Source organism: Momordica charantia (genome assembly GCF_013281855.1).
Source record: "Momordica charantia cultivar OHB3-1 chromosome 6 unlocalized genomic scaffold, Mcharantia_2.0 BLBB01000006.1, whole genome shotgun sequence".
Classification (NCBI taxonomy): domain Eukaryota; kingdom Viridiplantae; phylum Streptophyta; class Magnoliopsida; order Cucurbitales; family Cucurbitaceae; genus Momordica; species Momordica charantia.
In genome coordinates, this window is record NW_028275164.1 from 28,760,091 (window position 1) to 28,784,900 (window position 24,810).

Below are 24,810 nucleotides of genomic sequence, written 5' to 3' on the forward strand. Positions count from 1 at the left end.
AAATATGGTCTCCAAATTTGAAAAAAATAAAATTGAAATAGTTGTTTACATGTTAAAAGTGTGAGAGTAGGGTAAAATAATAGTACACGACCGACACAACGCAAGTGGTTAGAGAGTGGTTTTACGAATGGCGTGAGAATGAGAATTTTTCGTCATGTCGTTTCAAGGAATATTTCAATGTGATCTCCAGCAGTTAACTGACTTGACTCAGCCTTTTTTTTTTTTTTTTGTTCTTTTTAGGTCACCAACTTTTCATAATTCATTTATTTTGAGTATGAATTTGTGAAGCTTTGTAAAATTAGCTAAAAATTTTGTAGTTTTTTTTTTTTTTTGGAACTTTAGACCTATAAGAATTTGCTAAAAGATTTAAATTAACCTTAATTTGGTCAATTATTATTTTTTTATAAATAAGAAAATTATCTCTTAGAAAAGCTGACAAAAACTGGAATACTACAAAACATTTCCTAATTTGATAATGTGTCATGTCACCAAGATGAAAAGTAACCTAATTTTAGAATAATTTGTTTTTAAAAACTAAAATAAAATAATCTCTTTTTAATACAGTCAAAACTGCATGGGGTCTTTGGAAGAATATTTTCCTATTTTATTTTACGAAATCAAAAGTTCATTTTGTAATATTTTTTTTTTATACCACTTCGAAGTTATTCTTGTTTATAAATAATGATTCTATTTCTGGTATTTTATTTTTTAATTTATATTTTGATACTTTCGACTTACTAAATTTTTTGAACTATAGTCAGAAATTTGTATTGAAAAAATTTCATTAGCAAACAGAGCAGAATGATAACTTTTTAAAAGTACATCGATCAAAATAGATGTTAAAGTAAATATACTAAAATTAACAATTTCAAAGTACACAGATCAAATTGACGTTTTAAAAGTACATGGACTAAAATGAACCTAAACCGAAGCTTTATACACCAAAGTAGTATTTCAAATATTCTAGAGAACTTATACCATCAACCCAATTTGGTTAGAAAATTATTTTCCAGATCTCAAATTCATGCTCTGCGCACGTCATAGTGTTACTCAGCCCAGAAAACAAACATCGACGGTAAGAATTCACTAGCATACGTGACATCAATTTGAAAAATAAAAAAGAAAACTTTTCAAGAAGACTCGGTTGATAACCCTAATTCTCCATTAATGAATTAAAAAGGAAAGAATCTATTAAGCAATGAGTCACATCACATAAGCATCCAATTTCTCTTACAAAATGGTGTATTAAATGGGAAAGTATATATTGGCCAACTGGTACACCTTTTCTGGTACGGCCACCACCATATGAACTACAAATAAATTGCAAAAATACTACTCATCCGAATTTATTCATTTTCTTCTCGTGGATTGGTTTAAATCTTATTCTAGGTCTCACTTTTTAGAGAATATATATTTGAGCTCGCCCAATTATTTTATTTCTTATTTCTTATTTTTAGAATTTAAATTAGTATACAAGTACTATTTTTATTCATGTTTTTATTTTTCTATCTACTTTTTAAAGTATTTTCATAAATGTTAAAATTTGAAAATGAAAACAAGTAGTTTTAAAAAATTTGCAGTTGCTTTTTAAATTTGACTAGGATACAAATGTATTTTTAGGAAATATCATAAATATACTAAAGAAATTGTGAACAAATAAGCATATTTTCAAAAATAGAAAACTAAAAACGAAATGGTTATCAGACAGGTCTAGACTTTTGGTTCTTATATTTTTAAGATTAGTTGGGTCATATACATACATACATGTAGAAATGAAAACACTACATGTATTATGTTTGGCATTGGGTTCGAAAACCAATTTTTTCTTTTGATTTCTTTTAAATATAATATAGAAATTTTAAGGTTAAAGATCAAATTTATTCTTATTAAAACTCATATATAGACCCAAACCCTATTATTAAACAACTCAAAATCATCTCGGTCTCATTAGATAAATTATGTCTTGAACCACTTGAGCTATGTTAATATCAACAAAATTTTGAAGTACTTGTCAATTTCCGCTTTTCATGCCAACTTGAGCATAATTCAACTAGTTAAGACGTCTATATTCGATGAAAAGATCCTGAGTTCGACCTACCCTTACATGGCACTTTAAAAAAAACATTGTCTTTTAATAGGATATAAGAAGTTTATCTGATAAAGAAAATGTGATAAGGGAGAACTCTTAGGAATAGAGTTGTAGAGAATTTGGATTTTGAAAGAAAAGGTTCTTGATCAATCTAGGTATGAAGTAGTCTTATAAAAAAGTGACATGTTGAGTAGTTAGGGAAAATTATGCTAAGTTTGAATTCGGTTTCTAACACCTATATAACCCCTATATGATCTTGAAAGGTTAGAGAGTTTAGTTTCTACTTGTTTTTTATCACGAAATGATCAAATTTGGTTGCGAAGTTTTGGACTAATTAAATATACCAACATGTGAAGGATCTGCAAAATAGAATTAGTACTCCAATGCTCAAGTCAGTACACAATTGGATCAATATTCGAGAGTATTGTTTTACGCATCTTGGGTGAGAGGCAGAGATCTATTTATAAAGGTAAGCTCCAGACAAAACTTCCAACAACGCTCCAACAGATCTCCGACTGTCCGAGAAATATGGTGCCTTATCGGAGAACATGTTCATTGCTTTTGCACTTGCAGGTGCTTTTGAAGATCAGCTCGTATTTAACAAAGGTTGGCGGAAAGGTGAAATATGGTTCCGCTCGCCTTCCCTCACCGAGCTACATGGACTTATCCATATGAAAAGATTCTTTTAGTTCTTCTAATCATCATAGTGATGGATGAATTATGATGTCGTCATGTGGCAGGTGATAATTCTCGCCTTCAAGAATATTTTATCCTTTTCAAATTTAAAAAAAGCAATGTATTGATCCTTGAGATTTGAATTTTACTTCTATTTAGTCTCTAGAATTAAAAGTGACAATTTTTCCTTAAATTTTGGATTTCACTTTTATTTGGTCATTGAATTGAATTAACCATTGATTATGACTTAATCCGAAGAGATAACCACACCACAGTTTAACATGTGTTGAGGAAATAAATTTTAAAAGGAACGAGATATTCTTTGTCAATGCCAAAAGCTACTCGCTTATTCTTGAACGTCTGTGAACCCAATGATTAATGACATGGTGGGTTAATAATCTAAGTGAGTATGTTAACTACTGCGTTAATTACCTTCCCATTAAATCAACTAGTAATCAACTTAATTCATAAATTAATAAAAGTCAAATTTAAATTTTATAGACCAAAAGTATCACTTTTAAAACTTTAGCTTTTAAATTTCAAGAACTAAATAAAAATCAAATTCAAATATTAACGACTTAATTTTTATTTTCATGATCAAGCCAAACAATAATATTGTATCTAAGTGAATTTATCTACCTCAAACATGTAAATTAGATCAAAATGCTCATCATAATAAAGTTGAACCCAAAATATATACATTTTTAGTACTTAAAGGTTCAAATTATCACATGATCACATGGTTGCAATATGATATTCAAAAATAATATGATAAAGATGCAACTTCTAAAGTTAGACTTTTCATTATTTTAGAAGAATATTAAAAGAAGAAGAAGAAGAGAAACATAATAATTGACATGTGTTGGAGAGATAAGAAAAGCCTTATTGATATTCAAACTTCAATCTCTTTCCAAAAAGGACTATTAAAAATAGATGTTAGCTTAGATAATGATATTTTTATAAAGTATATAGCAAAAACAAAACAAAGCAAAATGAAAAAGCACTTTCAACCTACTCTCCCGACATAAAGGATGAATAAACCACCACTCAATCCAAAAGTTTAAGGGTGTGTTTGGGAGTGATCGATTTAAAAAAAAATTAAGCATATTTGATTTTCCACCCTCACCATCTAAATTATACCTTAAAAATTAATTTAGAGTGGTTTTAAGCTTTTCTAAAATCAATTTCTTAATTTGTCAAACATGATCAATGAAAAATGAAAAACGGAGTGATTTTAACCCTGTCAAAAATTACTCCAAAAAACACTATAAAATTAGGTAAATTTAATTCATGCCACCGTTAACAAAACTAGGAGGAATTGATGAATTAAGAGTGCCAAAATTAATAATACAATATGAGAATATGAGAGAGATAATAGAAATAGAGAGAGAATCTGAGTTGCAGTGGTTATGGCCACTACCATCAAAATTCAAAAACCCACCCACAAAGGTTTTCTTTTTCATATTTTTTATTTGTAGACAAATATTCCCACTAAGTATAGCTACACAATTATTGTAAACTCTTGGGAAAAAATAGAATACAATTTAACATATAATAAACAGAATAAAATTCTCTCTCTCTCTCTCTCTGTCTTCTTCTCTCTCTTGTGTTTGAGTGTGTGGGCAGATTAAAGGGAAAGGAGTGAGCAATTCATAGGCAGAACTTCCACATGAACCCTCTGGAAACATTCTCTTTCCAGCTTTTCATCACCACTTTCAAGGAAAACACAAACTCAGTTTTCATCTTCTCTCTCTAGAAAACCCCCCAAAAAAAATTAAAAAAAAAACCCTCAAAATTTGCCTTCTCCAATTCTCATCAATCTCATGGATACTGCTCAATGGCCACAGGTAACTTCTTCTTCTTCTTCTTCTTCTTCTTCTTCTTCTTCTTCTTCTTCTTCTTCTTCTTCTTCTTCTTCTTTCTTTGTGATCTCTTCAGAAATTTAGCAACTTTTTCTTGTGGGGTTTGCTTTTTATTTATGGCCATGACAAAAACAAAACAAAACAAAGGACACTACCTTTTTTTTTTCTTCTTCTTTTTCTTTTGCTCCATGGAATTCTTTTTAATTTTTCTTTTGGGCTTCCTTTGATCTATCATCTGATCTCCCCTTCCCCCAAAATATTCAGTGACAAAAAAATTGATACTCTCTTCTAGCTGCACCATTTTGGCCTTTGTCCTTTCTCTTTTATGTGTGTGTTAAAAGAAAAAGGGGTTTTTTTCTCTCTCTCTCTCTTCTTTGGATCAGATAACCTTGAGAACTGTTAAAGGGGGCAGCTTTAATTTAGGTGGCTGTTGTTTTGTTATGTCTGTCTTTCTTCTACCTTAGAATAATTTTTCTCTCTCTCTCTCTCTCTCTCTATTTCTCACTTTTAGAGTTTAAATTCATTTCTTTCATCTTTGTTTGTGTTTAAATTTTTGCTTTTGTGGGTTTTTTCAGGAGATTGTGGTGAAACCCATTGAAGAAATAGTGGCAAACACATGCCCAAAACCAGGTGTTTCAGTTTTAGAGAGGAAAATTAGACCCCACAAAGAACAAGCTTTGAATTGTCCTAGGTGCAATTCAACCAACACAAAATTCTGTTATTACAATAATTATAGCCTCACACAGCCAAGATATTTCTGCAAAACTTGTAGAAGGTATTGGACTGAAGGAGGATCCCTTCGAAACATTCCTGTTGGAGGAGGTTCAAGGAAGAACAAGAGACCCTCTTCATCTTCATCCACAATATCTTCTTCCAATTCTGCCCCTACTCTTCCTAACAAAATCCCTGATTTGCCCCATCAAAACCCTAAAAGTACAACCCTAAACCCTCAAGATCTCAACTTGGCTTTCCCATCATCCTCTCACCACCATCAACAAGATCATTTTAGCTCCTCCAATAATAATCTCTCCGAGATCGTCGTCAGTGGCAACCCTCCGATTGGTGCCCCGCCGTCGTCGTCGCAGCAGCTTTCGGCTATGGAGCTTCTCACCGGGATGGCGAACTCTAGGGGGTTGAATTGTTTCATGCCAATGCCTGTCCCTGATCCTGCCTCCGTTTACACGGCGGGGTTTCCCGATCTCCATGATCAGTTCAAGCCGAGCCTCGGGTTCTCTCTCGATGGCTATGGCGTCGTCCCGGCCGAGGCTAGCAATGGCGGGGGAAGGCTTTTGCAGCTGCCATTTGAGGATTTGAAGCAAGGCTCTAATGGAGGAGTTGAGGAAGGGAAAGGTCAGCAAGGAGATTCAAGTGGGTATTGGACTGGGATGTTGGGAGGAGGATCATGGTAAAAATTCTAAGGCTATAAAAATCACAATTCCACATTTTGGATCATTTTCAATCCTTTTTTTTTCTCCTTAATTCTTGTGTCCAAATTGTTTTTCTCCCTCAATTTCAGTCATCAAACTGATCTATTTCTTTTCGTCAATGGATCGTTGTTTAACCCATCTTTTTATCTCGTTCTTTTCATTAAGATTCATTGACAAAATGATCGGCTTTGAAAAAGAAAAATCAATCAGTTCAATGACGGAATTGATGTATAAAAACAATTTAGAAACAAGAATAAAGTTTTAGTATAACATGAACCCTCCTTTTCTTTCAAACCCTAGTTTAGTAGATCAATATAAATAGTTTCTCAAGTTTAATTTAATTTTCTCCTTGTGGGTGACTTTGGTTTGAAATCCTTTTTTTTTCATTACTAAACTGATAGCACACTATGAATCTATCTCTCTTAAGTTTTTGCTGAGTGATTAAAAGAAAAGGGAAATTTGAGCCCATTTTTCTGTGACATTATATTATTTAGATTAATTATTAGTTTCTTTTCTTTTATCTTTATAATATAAATATAAGAAGATGGTGAATAATAATTGTTTCAACTTGGAAGAAAGGCTGTTTGAATTGTTTCAATTTTGGGTCACAGGTAAAAGAAAAAGTTCTGAAATCTTCCACATGTTGGATTCTTTGCAAACCCCCTTCTTTTTCCTTTTTACTTTCTTTCTTTTTGGCTAAGTGAAATGTTTACAGAAGCATTCTGACAATCCTTAGCCTAAGTTTTCTCTTGCTTCTACAAAGGAACACATATAAAAATTTTAAAAAAAGGGCATAAGACATTGATTCATTAGAGAACTCTCTCTTGTTAGTGCTAAACAAAATACTAGCTTGAAGCTGGGTCATGCATGAAATGGAGAGAAGGGGCCAGTTATATTATTTTTTTTTTATCGGTACGCGGACATGAACATGGTTGAATTGGTCCAGACATTACTTAATACTATTTTCCTAAAAATTTTAGTATTCAAATTGTTGATCGAAAACATCGTACATGAAAATAATAATGCATCAAACATCACATGGGTGTCATGTCCATTTCAATGTCTCTCTTCTTTATTGTGTTTGATCCCAAAGATTTTGGGAATCTAGCTCTTTCTCCAATTGAAATGTCTCCAATCTAGCTCATTCGGGGAAGGGAGAAATGTTCTCTTTTAAAAAGAAAGGGTTAAGTCTCCAATTGAAATGTCTTTAGTGGGAAGATTAAAATTAAAGGTCATCTTTTGAAAAAGAAGCTAGCTAGTTAGGTTATGCTAGTAGGGCACCATATATATATATATATAAATCTATTGTATATTTCTAATTCTCTATATTTTTTCTTAATAAAAAAATAAAGAATCTCTCTATTTCACCCAAGAGATGGAGCAAGTTGTCTACTTTTGAATAGAAAGATCCCATCAATAATTATAATCTTCTTTCTAGTTTAGATTAGAGTCGTTAATAATCTAGTAATAGGGAACCAACATGATCTCCGATCCATATCAAGTAGGGGTTATAAGCAACGATCCATTGTGTATGTATACGTACGGGGACAATGTGCATACCCCTGGGCCTTTATGCCCTTATACCTGAGAAGTATGCGCACTGTTCCCATATTCGTATATACGCAAGAAGTCATTGCTTGGCGGAATTACATTTGATGTGACTTGAACCAAGACTTCAAGGATATTTCTCGAGACTCCAAGCCACCCAAGTTAATTATCCCTTGGAGACTCAGTCTTAATAATATATGCTCAGTCATAATTGTTAGTATTCCTCGCAATATTTTTCAAGTCTTTACCTTAATTTTAGTCATTGATTGTGAGAGGGAGAGACACCTGTGTGTTTGTATATGAGAGAGAAAGTAAAGAAAAATAATAGTCACCTGTACGTACTATATCCTTTATATTTTTTTCTCTCGAGACCTAAATACATCTAAGCTACCAAACTACTTTCCAGACATAGAATACTCGTAAGAGGGAGCGTTAGTATTTTCCATGGACAAGAAAATCTCTTCTTTCATTTTAGGGTATGGATATGGACATTATGCATGTGATTTTAAAAAGGTTGGTGAATTTGATAGAAAGGATACAAAAATAATAAATGTAAGAGTACAAAAGCCCATGATATTAAATACTAAAGTACATAAATTAAAGTTGGTTATTTTACATTTATACCTTATTCTAAAAAAAGATGGCTATTGCTATCATATGTTATATATATGTATGTATATATAATGGTACAAGTGCATCAGACGTACGAGTTTTTGCCATTGTTTAACAATGCATTTCTGCCATGCCCATGATGCAATATTACAGTTTCACTTCTTTCGGTTTTTTCTTTCTTTTTTTTTAATCACTCTCTCATTTTCAAATAAGAGAAGAATTAAAAAAAAAATCCCTAAATTTTATTGTCCTCTCTAACATTTGGTATGCATCCCAAATGAAAGTTAAAAACATTATGTCATCCATTAAGAGACTTTGTGTTCTATTACATTTGGTATGCATGTGTGTAACTAGCTTGGTCTATCCTCACCCATCTATTTTGCCATTTTAGTTTGTCTAGTTGGCCATTTATTTGTTGTTTATTTTGCCACGTTGTGTCAAATCAATTCAACGTTCATCTTGCTGGCAGGTCGAGAAATATATAACCATAGAGTTTTATCGTGTATTTTTAATGCGTAGCAAAAATATTTGTCATATTTGCAAATCTAGTAGCAACTTTCTGATAGATTTTTGTTTTTGTTTTTGTTATTCTTATTTTATTCTTATTAATTATTTCTAGAAATTGATATACCTAATATGAAGTATATCACTAATATATTTGATATTAGGTATATCAATCCTATAACTCAATATTACAAATTATATAACAGATATGTCGTATATCAATCACACTAAACATATGATATAATTTCATTTGTGTATTTAATTGATAAACCTTCTCCCAATTGAAGCATTGGTTCAGGTAATATTCGAGTTTCTTATTGATATATTAAGTATATCAATGATATACTTTGGTATATCACTGATAAATCTTGTTCCTTGAATGGAAGAAAGTAACATTGCAAGTTTTTAATTAATATATCAAATATATTAATGATATATTGAACATAAAGTATATTAATCACATATAATACATATGTGACTGATATACTTATATAGCACTAATAAATTTTTTTTGAGTTGAAGATCCTGGTTTAAGTAACGTTTGTAGGTTTTTTTTGGGTGTATATCAATTATATAACTAATATATTGAATACTAATTAAGTATATCACTAATATATATCAATCACACTAAATATATAAATGACGAAGATATATCAATCACACTAAATATATGAATGACGACGTAATATACTTCATATTAGGTACATCATTGATTAATCTCCTTTAGCTAAGTAACATTGTAGATTACTTATTGATATATAAAGTAAAACCAACGCCATACTTTATTTCAGGTATACTACGTAATATAACAATATACTCACACTAATTACATCAATGATATACTTTATTTATTTAGATATCACTTATGTAACTAATATATATAATATGAAAGTATATTATCGATATACTTGATATATTAGATATATCAACATGGAAGTTTTTTCTCATATTTAAAAAAGTGATCAGATTAATCATTTTTTCCATTTTTTTTATTTTGTATTGAGTTGGGCCATCATTATTTTTTTATATATTTGCAAATCATAAAAATAGTTGTTATGTTTACAACTTTCCATTAATTTTTTTTTAAGCACCCTAATTTATCTCTGTCGTTAGTAAACAAAAAAGACAATGGGCCAACATTTAAACATAATTCAGCGATAAATGACAGCGTCAAAAGTTTCCCATGGATGAGTCAACCAAACATATTTTAATGTCATAATCCAAAAACCAATTAACATGGTGTCTACACGTAAAAGTCTCATTTGTTAGGTCTTCAACATGCACCATCTTAAATAGAGAGCAGCACAAGACTCTTAAATAACAAGAATTTAAAAATCAATTAACAAATAATTCGACACTCTTAAAACAAACAATGAGTTCATTAACATGGTACTTGAATTAGAGATATTAATTCTGCTAACCTGAACATAATTGATATGTTTAAAAAGGGAAAAAAAGATTAATAGAGCATGAAAATTGGACATTTACAATTTAGAGTTACATCGACAACCGTTTGAATCAACTCAATAGACCTTTCAGTGTTCGGGTCACCTTACATGCACCTTAACTAATTTTACGAGTCAATGACTTCAACATCATTTGATCGTCCAGCACTCGTCGTATTAAGGAGCCGCGGTAGGTCTGCAGTGGACAGTTTAAAAGCTGATTGCAGCGTCACCATCATCAGAGCTTACTCCATCTATGCTTTCAACCAATCTCCGCTTTGCAGATTTGGTCCTATAACACCACAATTCAAAAGCATCTGTTAAGTCAGGATATTGCATTTCCTCTGCTTTCATCCAGTCTGCCAAGATAAATGCTTGGTCATTTGAAGGCAATGCAAGTACCATCGAGACAATTGCCCCCTCGATGTTCAAGCACAGCTCGTCGTCCATCTTATAACGAAAATCTGTCTCTGCCACGCACTTTGAATCCAGCAGAGACTTCATCTTCCTTATATATGGAAGCCAGAATTTAAGCAGTGACAATCGGTACGGTGCAGGAAGAATCACAGTGCCATAGCCAACAGCTTCCAAGGCCTTGTTGGTCATCTCAATCAGCTTAACTTTCAAACCCCACATTAAAGAATTCAACTTTTCGTCTTCGATTACCTTCAATATGTTACCAGATATCTCAATCCAGTAGGAAACGAAGTCTTTCATTAAATTCATCTTAGGAAGTAAAGTACAAATCCATTCAAGATCAGATAATGTCCTCAATATTTTGTCTTCGTTTGCCTGAGATATAAGGCTAGATTCCAAAAGTAGGGAAGATAGTTCCCTCTCAAACGATGTAGAAGTTTTTGAAAAACCCATTCTTAACACTGATTTAACTTCATCATCAGTTATTATCGACAATGTGTCAGGATCTGCCCTTAACATGTAGTCAACTTGCTCTTGGGCAGATCTTTGAAGCTCATCTCCAAATGGGGCACATGGTCTGTTAATTGACAGGGCAAAGCGGAGTGCTGAAACAAAAACATCTTTTGCGGGGCTCAAATCTGCAAATTTGACACTGGGTGGAACGGACATTGCTTTAGATATAGAAGAGACCCTTTTTGGAGTCTGCCTTCAAGATCTATTAGCTCTCTACATGTACTTCAAAGATAGTTCCAAAATCAGGATAAGGGTGAAGTACATCAATAGCAAATCAAGCAGAGCCCAACGTGTCCAAAATTCATTTTGTAGAAGGATGAAATCTCAGTTTAACATTGTCAGAGTAACAATCCACGGAGCGGGTAAGGACTGAAGACAATTCTATAAGCTCATGAATCAGCAATTTGCCTGAGTCTCATGGACTAAAGGAGTTTGAGTGGCTATGTCCTCCCCACTCATTTTTTGCAACAACTATAGCCATGTTGTTAAGTTTACAGTAGCTGGATGCTTCAGCTTTGTCCATTTTAAGGGGCGCAAAGTCAATATCCATGTTAAATGCAGTTGAAACAATGGAACTGCAAAATGCCTTCCAGCCCCAAGCAAGCGGCTTATATCAACCAGAAAAGAATCTGAAAAAGCACAAAAATTAGGATCTTATATGTCAATTTCCCTTGTGTATGCAATCCTGGAATAGAACTCTTTGAGTTATATAATTGAGCATAGTTATCAAGAGTTAAGTAGAACAATTCCATATTACAATTCATAAAAGATGTTTTCATAATTCAGCAGCTTCTAATAAATATCAATTAAACCAATAGCCCATTATCACAACTTACTACGACTAATAATCCTCATTTAGAAGTAAAAAATAACAAAAAGTGGGGTTTAAAAAATGATATTTTACAGTTGCTATAAGTCATAATGTTGTTAGTCATCCATTTCAAAGAAGATAGTTTGCAAAAACTTTTATTTTAAAGTTTGGGAAACTTATAGTTACAGCATCGAAGAAAGGTATTAGCAACTCACACTACCCCTTTAAAATAGTTGTCAAAAGTTCGTCGAACATTATCCAAGTTATTTCTTGAAAAATGAAGTGGTCTCCTAAGCAAAAGAAGCCAATTCTGATCATGCAAAAATATTATCAGTTTATAATTTTTTGGAAAATATATTCCATTTGAATTCACTTAACGGAGTATTAGTTGGAAATGAGAGAAACCATCAACATGGTAATATTAGGATCAACAAGGAAATCGATAAATTCTCCTTGCCTTGAAAACTAAAAAAATTTGGTGTGTGTGTGATTGTACACAATCTCACACACATACACAGAGCCCAAAAATATTATTTATACATACATACGTGTGTAAGAAAATTCGCTCGTGTCCATCCATACACACACATACATAACTGATAACACAAATACACCTGGAGAGCACCAATATTGTAATTTTAGAATTCAAAAAATTGAAGACAATTTCCTTGCTAAAAGAGTTAAGAAAATTGTTGAACTCACCAAATTGGATTGAAAAGAAACCAGAAAAACCATCAATAGTAACAATAGTATTAAATTATGAAGAACATTTCTTTAACCTCAAAAATGTAAGAAAATCCTTGTGTGCATACATGTGTGTGTATATAAATATTAAAAAACTCGAAAATTTGTTACGTGTGCGCGTGCAAGCATGTGTGTAGGGCTACTCACAAATTGTGTGGTTCATTTGAAGGTAATTAAAGGTAGACCAAAATAGTTACTTTAGGCTGTGTAAAATTATAAAATGAAGTTGGATTGGACCGAGTCCTCTGTTTTGATAAATAAGTAAAGTTACAAAAGAAACACAAGAATGTTTACTTATATTGGCCAGCTGTGTAGTTTACAGCCATTTCGAAATAAAATCCAACCCAGTTAGCTTTGGGGTGTAACAATAGTACTAATTTAATACCAACAAATTACACTTCATTGAAGCAATTTATCAAACAGTGTACTTACTACTTGGCAACAAAATTTCCAAGCAAAAACTAAGCTTCAAATATATAGCATTTCAACAAGAATAACCCACAAAGCAGTAGAAAGCGCGCATAAACCAACACAAATTAAACACATAAAGCAGCTGAAACAATTAAATGGGAGAACAGGCTAAATTAGCCACCGGGGGACTTTCATTCTCTAGATAAATACAATAATTGTGGAACAAAAGTCATAAAAACTTTTTATCTAATCCAAAAAGAACAAACATCCTTAAACTATGTCAAAAATCAGTGTGCAAAGCTGAGATGCAAGAGGGGAAAGTTTGACCAACCCTAACAGAGGATGAGAAATCAGTCGTGCATTTGAACCCATAAGAAGACTAGCGTTTAGATTGCGGTAGGACAAGGAATAAGATTGAGGTCAAACTAAATCAAATTTCGGTGATAAAATGAAATCGAAAAAGAAACTACAGGGGAATAGCAGAAACAGCAGAACATGAGAATCATAGAACAAGTTCAAAGGAAGAGCGCGTAGAAAAAAAAAACATGTAAAGATACAGTAAACAGTATAGAACAGAGATACATACAGAAAGCGGGGAAAACGAGAATTTAGTGTAAGAGATCAGAAATATAGCGAAGTACCGTTCTAATACTCTTCCAATTCTGCAAATTTTCCTCTGAATCAAAGCAGAAGAGAAGAAATTGAAATCAAGAATACTAATTGTTGCAGATTATCGTTCTGCGGAGAAGAGAATAAGAACTGCCTGAGCCCTCGACGGAGGAGTTCATCTACTTTCTTTATTTATTTTATTTTCTTCCATCAAATTGTAGGTTTAAAACTAAAATACTATTTTCACAAATGAAATTTAGATTTCTTACTTTGAAAATGTCGATTTTAGTACTGTAATTTTAAGAAGGGATTAATTTTTAGTCTTGTTTATAAAATAAAATTTGAACACAAAATTTATGAAAAATTAAAATCCTATATTATAATTTATTCAGTGAAGTAATTTATGAAAAATTAAAATCCTATATTATAATTTATTCAGTGAAGTTATTTGTTAAAATTATGATCAAAAGAAATGAGATAAAAAATAGATAAATAGATATTTTCTAAAGTAAAAAGGTTAATATAAAAAAAATTAAAAGTCCAAAGATCAAAATAGATGTTTAAAGAAAATTGAGACCAACCTAATATTTCGGATATATACTTGCCAATAAATATAGATTATAAAACCACAAGTGTTAACTTTAGCAAAGAAATCTACTCAGAAGTTACTATATGTTGGGTGTATAAATGAAGTTAATTAGGGATGTAAACATAGCTTAAAAAAATTAAAAAAAAGGAAAAAAACTAGTTGCGTTACAAATTTTGCTCTCTTGAGCAAAATTTCTGATTAGTCGTATGATTTGAGTTTAATTTTGATTTGGTAAGTTCTAAAAATTTTAAATAGATCTGGTAAAATTCACAAAAATACTTGATTTTTATTTTCTTCAATTTACTTAACTTTATGTTTTCTATATGGGTGACTATACTATGATTTAGGTCCAAAAAAATATATATATAGTGGATTTTTAGGTGGGTAAAAAATAGTTCACAGATGATTTTTGAAGTTAAATCAAACTATCGGGATCCTATTGAAGCTTTTAAAATCATAGAGACTAGATTGGAACTATATCTGAACTATGACAACCAAATTTATAATTTAACCAACTTAAAATTGGAAAAATATTGAACATATAAGTAAATAACAAACATTTTGTAGGACCTGAGACATTTTGGGAGAAACTAAAAGAAAAACTAAGTAGGCATAAATGCAAAGTGAAAAATATTGTACAACTATAAAAGAAATATAAAGAAATTCATATTCATAGAAGATTTAAAGATGATCGACCTGAGTAGAACTCAATTAATAAATGTATTATTTACTTTCTAAAAGCTTAGAAGTTCAAATCTTCTATCCCGTTGCAGTCAAGATTTTAAATGTCGATGGACATATCGATGCCTCGATTTCATGGAAATATCGATAAAAGTGAGAAAAATTAAGAAAATTGTAAAAAATATTTAAATGAAGAAATAAACATTTTCCTATTTATAAATTAGTTAAAAATAATTAATCTTAATATTATGTACATGTTAGTGACATTTTGTTCATATTTGTCATATTTTGTCGATTTTCTTGTATTTATCGTTCATGTCGATGTCGAATCCATAAAAACATGGATATGTCGATGGAAATGTCAACATGTCGACGGATATTTAAAACAATGATGGCAGTATTAAAAATAAAAAGCGAAAAGGGAACGGCAAGATGTGATTATGTATATAGAATTAACCATGGTCAAGCTATTAGTTAAGTGATAGGTCACTTCAAGATTGCCAATTCAGAGTTGTTAAAAGGAAAAATATTCGCCAATATAAGAAAGGAAATAATTTTAGGTATGTCATGGGAGTACTGGATTGATATGAATAATGATAAAGCATGGGTCACCTTAGGAATCTTTTGAGAATTTGCCTTGGTTGTATAAATTTGTTGATATAAAAAAACGTCTAGATATAATAACGAATATTGAACTAGACAAGACATCGTGTCAATTTAATCTCAAAATTTCAAAAAGTTGTAATAACATTTTTGAACTTTCGATTTCGATTCTAATACATTCTTGCAAGCAATGTCGTTATTTATGTGTTGAATGTGAGACATTGACTAGATGAACATATGATAATATAACATAACATAAGGAGTAAAAATTTGCTTGTTCCAGCAATTTTTTCCCCTATCTGTCATTATTTTATTCAACTAGCCTACTCTTTTGTGTCACGTCATGTCAAATTATCACTTGATCGTTAGTCCAATCACTATACTACATTAGCATTATTTAACTTACGATGTTAACAACAATAACTTATTAGAATCAAATTCGAAAAAGCTAATACAATAGATAATTTGGAAGTTAAAGATATCTCTACTTCCTTTTGATCGCAGTTAGAATCTTTCCCCAATTATATTTATGAAAATCAAACTCGATAACATAATTAAAGTTTTCAAAAATAAAAAAGAAATTAAGTAGACAAAACTCCCAAATTTTGGGAGACTAAATTTGTAATCTCACCAATGTTATTGATTGTAGGGATTAAAATAGATTGAAACCAAAAATGTTTACTACTACGACGGGTTTCGCCGGCGACAAAATTACGAGCATGCCCATCGCTCGTGGCGCGAGGGAGGAATGGCAAATTGGGTAATTTAAAAGAACCGGCAGGGGCATTATCGTCAACTGTGAAATCGATCGGTGATTTATGTGGATTGATCGAGAGGGAGGGGGGAGGATCAATCTCTGAGGAATCTCGGAAGGGAGAGGGAAGAGAAAAAACAAAACCCAAATTCTTGCATTCATTCATGTCCTTGCCGGATATGGTTGATGTTGCTGATAAATTAGCCTATTTCCAAGCGATTACGGGCTTAGAAGATCCTGATATATGCACCGATATCCTTGCCGCCCACGGTTGGGACCTCGAGCGCGCTGTTTCTTCTTTTACTGCCACCAATTCGGAATCCTCTGCTTCTGCCGCCGCCGATTATGGTGGGGGAAACGCCCATTTTGACCCTGCACCGCGCCGATTCCTCGAGAGATCGGAATTGCACGAGAATGCTGCACCGGCACCGGCCCCGGCCCCGGCCGCTGGCTTGGCGTGGAAGATCATTACGCTTCCGATTTCTGTGATTTCTGGTAGTTTAGGGCTGGTTTCGGGTGCTGTTAGTCTCGGGTTATGGGCTGCTGGGGGTATACTCTCCTATTCTCTTGGAGTCATTGGTTTGGGGTCTGGGTCTGGTTCTGGGCGAAACGCTGAATCGTCGGCTCGGTTGGTTTCGGTGTCTGCTGCGGCTTCGGAAGCTATTGATTTCGTGTCGGCGTTTGAGAGGGATTATGGGAGTACGAGGCCGAATTTTGTGGGGGAGGGGTTCATGGACGCGTTGCAGCGTTCGAGAAACGCATTTAAGCTCTTGTTTGTTTACCTGCACTCTCCTGATCATCCGGATACGCCATTTTTCTGCGACAGAACCTTGTGTTCGGAGACTATTGCAGCGTTTTTGAACGAGAATTTTGTTTCGTGGGGAGGGAGCATTCGTGCTAGTGAAGGTTTTAAGATGAGTAATAGCTTGAAAGCATCGAGATACCCTTTTTGTGCTGTGGTTATGGCAGCAACAAATCAGAGGATTGCGCTGCTTCAGCAGGTATTCATATTTATAGCTTTTTTATTCAAACTTCTCAATTTCATCACTACGTCTAACATGTCTAGTTTTCGAGGTCATTCATTTTTGTAAGGACGCTAATATCATTGAATAGGTGAAATTACAAAAGAGGGGAGGAAGCCTCAATCATTGTGGTTATGCTGAAAGGTTACTGAGTCTGCTGGTCACACTAAATTCTGGCATGTGATGTTGAATTCCACATTATGAACGACCTTTCCATTTGGAAATTGATTACCTTGCCTGAGATTGCTACTAGCCATAGTCCATACAATAAAAAACAGCTTATTTAGTCATAGGTTGTACAGTTGGAACTTGTAAGAGCCCTTCTCAACCAGTGGTCATGGTATAAAACCATGTGGGACTATCTACTTGATGTGTCAAATTTCTTACATGTTTTAACTATCAAATATTGTAGGGTGAACTGTGAAGTATTATCATCTGCAGCAAATTTGGTTAGCATTGGATGGATGATTTCTGGTTAAAATTTGAGGAGAGTGTTTTATTTCCTTATCTCTCCCTCCCTCCTTCCTATGTTCTACTAGGCAGTTCAAACCTGAACTTTTTGGCTGCCATTTGGTGGATTTGTTGTTCCCTCTAAATTTGATGTATCATGATCAAAAGTATTATATATCTAATTGGTTTAATTATGCCCCTCTTGTTTTTCACGATGAATGACGTGGCTTAGCCAACTCAAGCATAGCTCAATTGGTTAAGGCATATATATCTTTGACCAAAAGGTTATTAGAGGTCCAAATCCCACGTGTTGCTGAACTAAATAAAAAAGGTGGTTTAAGTTTTCTTCTGAAATAAATATCTCATTGGATATGTTTAAAATGTTTGAAGTTCTAAAAAGGAGGCGTTGAAGTTTTACTTCATGAAATTTGAAGGATGACCTAATGGTTTTTGTGCGTTCATACCTATATGTACACTTCATCCATGTTAACACATCTTGCTCAATAGCCTGTGCTATTCTTATAATTGGCACAATTGTAGACTACATGAATGTTGAGCTATTTCTTTGAATGTGAGTGGCAATGATTCCTAGAAAGATGTAGATGGATGGATGGATTATGGAATGGTCTCAAGTCAGATTTCTGTGAGGGTACAATCCTGTTTGGGTTTTGTATTCTATGTTTGAAGCTCCAGTTACACTTTATTTGATTGTGAGAAGCATGAAAGTTTTCTGTTGTATTTTGTTTATTTATTCTTAAATTAAGAGGAAAGCTTGAGTTAGAAAATTTGTTAGTGAGGACTTCTCAACGTTAGTTAATAATGTGGCTTTAGCGGACTTTTTTCTTCTTAACAATTCTAGAAGTTTATTTCCCACCCCTCCAAATTAAGGGTTCCCAAACCTTCAAAATGTTTGAAATAGCCAAATCGAGTAGGATTCCCTTCCTGGGAACTACTTTAAAGAAGATGTTGACTCAGTGGTTAAGATCTATGGATCTCTGCATTGTTCCAATACCATCAAAGGGAAGAAAGGAAAGTGTCTAGAAGAAGAAATAGTGGCTTCAAAGAGTTGATAAACTTCTGTTATCCCAGTAATAAAGATAAAAAGGAATTCTCAAGGAAGGGAGAAGCCTGGGTCTCCATGCTTATTCTCAGTTGGAACTGAAGAGGATTGGTGTGATTGCTTTGGAAAAGAGGATTCTGATAGAAAATGTTATCCTAAAGCAAGTCCCTACTTCATTGCTGAAATGAGTGAGATTGATTTGTTCTTCAAAATTATATGGAACTCTAGAGATGTGGGGTGCTTTTGGTAGCATTCCAATTTGAAATAGCACTACTTACTCTATCTTGTAGATCCGATAGAAGGTTCTTTTTCCTTGTCCATTCCAGTCATTTTGGTTAAGGGTTTCTGTTTTCAGCTTATGGGTTGTCCATTGAAGCCCTCTCCTATTGGTTAAGGGATTTTGTTTTTGGCTTATTTGCATGTTCAACCCTTCAAGTCTCATCTAAGGAATGGCTTCTAGAGAGTGCTGGAGGACCTTGGTGGGCTGTGAGCTGGTTATTGGGTTTTTCGTGGAGGCTTTCATGTTTCCATGTCATCTTGGGAGAAATCACAAGGCAAGGTCACTTAGATGTAGCTTCAATGAATTTCTTATGTCTTGGGTATGCCCTTTGATGGTAACCCTAACAATTTAAGACTTCTAGAACCCCATTATTGAAAGATTAGAGTAGAAGTTGATGAAGTGGAAAAACTTTTGCCTATATGCTAAGCCAAGCAGTGTGATCTAGCTTTCCTACTTCCTTTATGTCTATCTTTCCGATCCTTAAAAATGGCACTGTTGATAGAGAGAAAGATAAAGACTTTTGTTGTGGGAAGGCAATAAAGAAAGAAGGTTGTTTCATCTAGAGAATTGGAATATCATCTCACAGCCCTTGGAAAGTGGCGGTGTAGGTGTTGGTAACATAAGTCAAAGAAGAAAAACACTAGCCATAAAATGGCTTTTGAAATTTCCATGTGAAACTAGTGAGTTACGGCATCAAAGTAGCTAGCATTCATGGGAAAAAAGGGGGAATGGATGCTTTTTTTACCACAGGAAGAAAATCAGGTAGCTATAGAGTCCATGGTGGATCATCAGCAAGCTTAATGACAGTTTGCTGAACTTTATCACCAGAATCGAGGTGGGAATGGTGAGAGAACCTTCTTTTAAAATGATTCGTGTGTGGATGATCAAGCTCTTTGCTGCAAATTTCCAAGCATTATAAAGAGATGCAATGCTGCAGGAACTGGGGGAGGAAAATACCAATTCATGGTGGATTTTGGCTAGAAGAAACCTACATGATGATGGGTGAAAGAGTTTTTGGAGCTCCAGCACTTGGTGGATAATTGCAGCTGACAAGGGCACAAGATAGACAGAAAAGTTTAAGAGTCTTAACAAATCAGGTACCTTGGTTAAATCTATCTTCAGTGAACTATTAGGCTCATCTTCATTGCTTAATGAGGAACTAGTGGCTGCTTTATGGAAGACAAAGATGCCAATGTCAGATTTCTGATTTGGGCTCTATTTTGGGGCACTCAATACAGCACAGAGAAACAATAGTATCATTTCCATGAGGGCTGGAATTCTTATTTAGAGAGGAGTTAAAGTTTTGTTGTTGAAGACATGCACTCATGCACAACAATCTAATGCATTTATTCCAATATTGGTGGTTTGGAGTTTCCAATAGAAAAATGGTGATGTTAAAGGTTTGGAAAGGGAAATCTTGATAGTTTGCAATTTAAGGAGTATATTTGTAGGCATATGTTCTCCTATCTTTTGGGTAGTTTTTTAGTGATAATCTTCAAAGGAGATGTTATTTTTACAAGCTCTATTCTCCCATTCAATGGGCAATGAGGCTTTTGTTTATTACATCTGGTTCTGCACGTTTTGGAACTCCAGCATTGGTGGAACATAACGTCCATGGGCATTAAAACTTGGATTTGATAAGCAGTTTTGACAGACTTTCCATTTCATTTTGATTTTTGACATCAGATTTTTTTCCCTCTCAATGCAGGTTGAGGGACCAAAAACAGCCGAAGAAATGTTAGTGATTCTACAGAGAGTCCTTGAAGAAAGTGCTCCTGTTTTGGTTTCAGCAAGGCTTGATGCAGAAGAAAGAAGAAATAACATGCGTTTGAGGGAGGAACAAGATGCTGCTTACAGAGCAGCACTTGAAGCAGATCAAGTATGCTACTTTCTGACTCTGCTTTCTCATCGGTCTAAATTTCATCATTTTCTCTCCCTTCCAACCGTGTCACTTTCTCTTCCTTTTATCATTGCATTTCAAAAAGAGTTTTCATGCAGTCGCTTCAAGTTTTTATGTTAATCTGATATCTTGCTGTGGGTTTATAAGGCCAGGGAACGACAAAGAAGAGAGGAGCAAGAGCGTCTGGAAAGGGAAGCCGCTGAAGCTGAGAGGAAGAGGAAAGAGGAAGAAGAGGCTCGTGAGAGAGCGGCTCGTGAAGCTGCAGAAAGAGAGGCTGATTTAGCTAGAATCCGGCAGTTGAAAGCAATGTCACTTGGTCCTGAACCTGAAAAAGGGCCTAATGTTACACAGGTAATCTTCTACGTTCTCAACTTGTTTTCAGTTTTCATTATTTATGGAGTCCCCTGACTCGACTCACCTTTTCCTTTTTACATCTTGCTAATAAAGGGAGAACCTAATAATCAATCTTCTTGAATTTTCGGACCAACCAGGTTTTGGTGCGGTTCCCAGCTGGAGAACGCCGTGAAAGGAGGTTCCACAGTACCGCTACGATTCAAACTCTCTACGACTACGTCGATTCCTTGGGTTGTTTGGAGGTCGATACTTACAATCTGGTCTCCAACTTCCCTCGAGTTGTTTATGGTGCCGAGAAGCTCTCGTTGTCCTTGAAAGAAGCTGGACTGCATCCTCAGGCCAGTCTTTTTGTGGAGCTAACCTCTTGAAATCTCCAACTAGTAGTAGAACGGTTAAAATTAGTTGAAGATGAAAACTGTAAAAGCAAGATATAAGATATTTATAGTAGCCCTTGCTTGTTTCATTTTGATTAGAGTTCCTTTGATGACAGTATAAGCTCTCTGAATGTTTCAGGTTTATAGTAGTAGATGCATATTCAGTATAAATTAATGGTGGTTTTGGAATAATGACTTTAATTTTTTCTGTATTTGTAATTTTAGAATCTGGGTCACATTTGATATTTGATACGTGTTTATTTCTTTCTTTCTTTTTGGAAAAATAAAAAATAAAAATCTCTCATTTCTCTTTTGGCCGTTTTGCTCCCTCTCCCCCTTTGCAATCTCAATCTTGCCCACCGTACGAAGGTTTAGAGACTAAATTTATAATTTTTTTTCTTCCAAGTATTTATCATGTTTCTTATTTAAAAAATATAAAAATAGAAATGAAAACTGATTTTCGTTTTATTACTGTTGTGAGTTTAAATTACAAGTCAAATAGGTTCTAGAGTTTCAATTTTATGTCTAATAAGTCAAACTTTAAAACGTGTGAAATAGGTCCTTCAACTTTCAATTTTGAATCTAATAGATTCTTGAACTTTCGATTTTATGTCTAATAATTCTTAACCAATTTGACATTTATATAAAAAGTAGAGGACGTATTAGACACTTCGCACCTTAAAAATTGGACACCCTATTCAAACACAATTGAAACTTTAAAAATTTTTTAGAACCTCTCAAATATTTTAGACACCTTCTATATCCTATCCTCTCAATTATTTTTTTGAAAATTTTATATTTACATGTATCCAATTCTGTTTTACAAAAATGTTAATAGACTTTTATTAACATATTTACGTGGGTATATTTTTAAGAAATATCTTTGTAAATTTAAAGGGAACCTCAACTCTTTTTTAGGTTTGTTTAATAATGATTTGATTTTTAGTTTTCCATTTTAAAAAATTATGACGGCTTTCTCACACTTCTTTAGTATTATTTTCATATCTTTTATAAATACATTAAAATTTTTAGTCAAATTAGAAAAATAATAAATATAAAATTTTAAAAACTACTTTTCTTCTTAATTTGTATAAAATTTTGCATCATTTTTAAAATGTTGACACAAAACAAAGCAATTTGATAACCATTTTATTTTATTTTTTACAATCTAACTTATAAACACTATTCTCCCTCCTATATTTCTTTTGTTTTGCACCTGATTTTTTAAACTGTTTTCAAAATTTAAGCCAAATTTCAAATAGTTTTCAAAAATTTGTTTTTTTTTTTTTTTAATTTTTAACTTGGCTAAGAGTTTAAATGTGTTTTTAAAACGATGAATACATAATTTTAAAAAACAGAAAACTAAAAACGAAATAATTATCGACCTTAATTTTCAAAAACATAAACAAAAAATAAAAATAAGTTTTTAAAACTAATTTTTTCAGTTTTCAAAATTTTGGCTTAATTTCTGAAAACATTTCAAAAACTTTTATAGGAAAATAAATTAATGCAAAAGTGAAAATAGTATTTAGGAATTTGATTTTCAAAAACAGAAAACTTTATAAATAAATATGTTTTCTTAAAAATTAACTGTAAATATTAATTTTTTTTTAATTACAAACATTGCATTTTTAAAAAACTTACTGGCTTCGAAAATATTATTTAAATTCGGTGCCCAAAGTATGTTCTCAGGACGTGCCGAAACAAAATTAGAGTAAAAGTATATTGAAATAATTCTCTCCCATTTAAACTTTAATTCAAACTCCAAAGACGAGGCTACTTTTTAAAGAAAAAATATCACATTGACCAACCAATTAACAGTTAACACAATCTATATTTCTAAGTAAAAAAAAAAATTACCCTATAAATATAAAAATATAAAAATTTTCATTAAATTAATCTATCACTCTGAATAACAGATAATTATTCCTATCCTCATTCAATCTTATCCTTAAAGTTTTACCCTTCGAATTTTACTTTTAAAAATATCTTAGAGAATTTAAATTTCAAGAGTAAATCTGATATTTGATCATTTCAAAATGTTTGGGCTTCACATACCAATCCAGTCTAAGTTATTTTGTTTCAATTTTACCTCTTTAACTTTTTCTTCTTTTTTTATTACTTATTTTTGATTTCGCCCTCAACACAATAAAAGTCTCAATTACAGCAAAAATTACCAATAATTTTCTTTTATCAAATTAAACTATGAGAATAAAATTAAAACACACAAAAAATAAAATAGTAAACAGATCAGCTAATTAAGTCATATATCTCCAACTAAGATAGTAAGTTCGAATCTTCACTTGTTGTGTTAAAAAAATCACTAAACGTAAATTAATTAGTATATATATATATATATATATATATATATATATATATATATATGAGACAATGACGTAAAACAACATTAAATGAACACATATTTTTAAATATACCAAAATATTTAAAATATTTAAAAGTTAGCCTAAATGAACACATATTTTTAAATATACCAAAATATTTAAAATATTTAAAAGTTAGCCTAATTCAAATCAAAGTCAAACTCAATTGTACATTAAAAAATTCAAATTTATACCATATTTAAAAATAAAAAATTTGTGACATTTGTTTTGTTTTGTGTTTTTTTTTTCTTTTTTTCCGCCAACTTAAACATATCTTAACGGATTAAGATAAATATTTTTCGTTTGTTATGGGGTTTCTCAAAAAGATAATAATGCTAAATAGGTATAATTAACCTTATGAAAAGAGAAGAAAAGTAACATATATGTACATGTTTATTTGTTTCTAGAAAAAAAAAAGTCAAATTTATAGGATATTAAAAAAAAAAAAAGAAGTTGGGATATTTGTTAAAATACACATTAATTTTTTTTTTTATCTTATATTACAAGGGTTCAAATACTCACCCATCCCCGAACAAAAAATAATTGTTACAAAGTGAAATTTATCGAAAAGATGATAATAATAAACAAATCTATCAAATTAGACTTAAAATGGTGAAAAAAAAAGTCAAATATATACCATACCAAATAAAATTAAGAAGTTAATTTTTTTTATTGACAATATAAATCTAACTCAA

At 32.5% G+C, this 24,810-nt stretch overlaps 3 protein-coding genes across 3 annotated transcripts; 2 read left to right on the top strand and 1 right to left on the bottom strand.

Moving 5' to 3' along the window:
- The first annotated feature begins 4,277 nt into the window (after positions 1-4,277).
- On the top strand, positions 4,278-6,191 carry LOC111023092 (Dof-type zinc finger DNA-binding family protein). The gene is made up of 2 exons (XM_022300444.2): positions 4,278-4,611; positions 5,202-6,191. The coding sequence occupies exons 1-2, from the start codon at positions 4,588-4,590 to the stop codon at positions 6,033-6,035; spliced, it is 858 nt and encodes a 285-aa protein (XP_022156136.1). The 5' UTR covers positions 4,278-4,587; the 3' UTR covers positions 6,036-6,191.
- A 3,844-nt stretch (positions 6,192-10,035) lies between these two features.
- On the bottom strand, positions 10,036-13,873 carry LOC111004494 (BTB/POZ domain protein). Its single transcript, XM_022275539.2, has 2 exons — positions 13,700-13,873; positions 10,036-11,721 (listed from the first exon to the last, which is right to left on the bottom strand). The coding sequence occupies exon 2, from the start codon at positions 11,246-11,248 to the stop codon at positions 10,373-10,375; it is 876 nt and encodes a 291-aa protein (XP_022131231.1). The 5' UTR covers positions 11,249-11,721; positions 13,700-13,873; the 3' UTR covers positions 10,036-10,372.
- A 2,494-nt stretch (positions 13,874-16,367) lies between these two features.
- LOC111025429 (UBX domain-containing protein) lies at positions 16,368-21,979 on the top strand. The gene is made up of 4 exons (XM_022303295.2): positions 16,368-17,295; positions 20,815-20,985; positions 21,154-21,357; positions 21,498-21,979. The coding sequence occupies exons 1-4, from the start codon at positions 16,459-16,461 to the stop codon at positions 21,726-21,728; spliced, it is 1,443 nt and encodes a 480-aa protein (XP_022158987.1). The 5' UTR covers positions 16,368-16,458; the 3' UTR covers positions 21,729-21,979.
- The last annotated feature ends 2,831 nt before the right edge of the window (positions 21,980-24,810 follow it).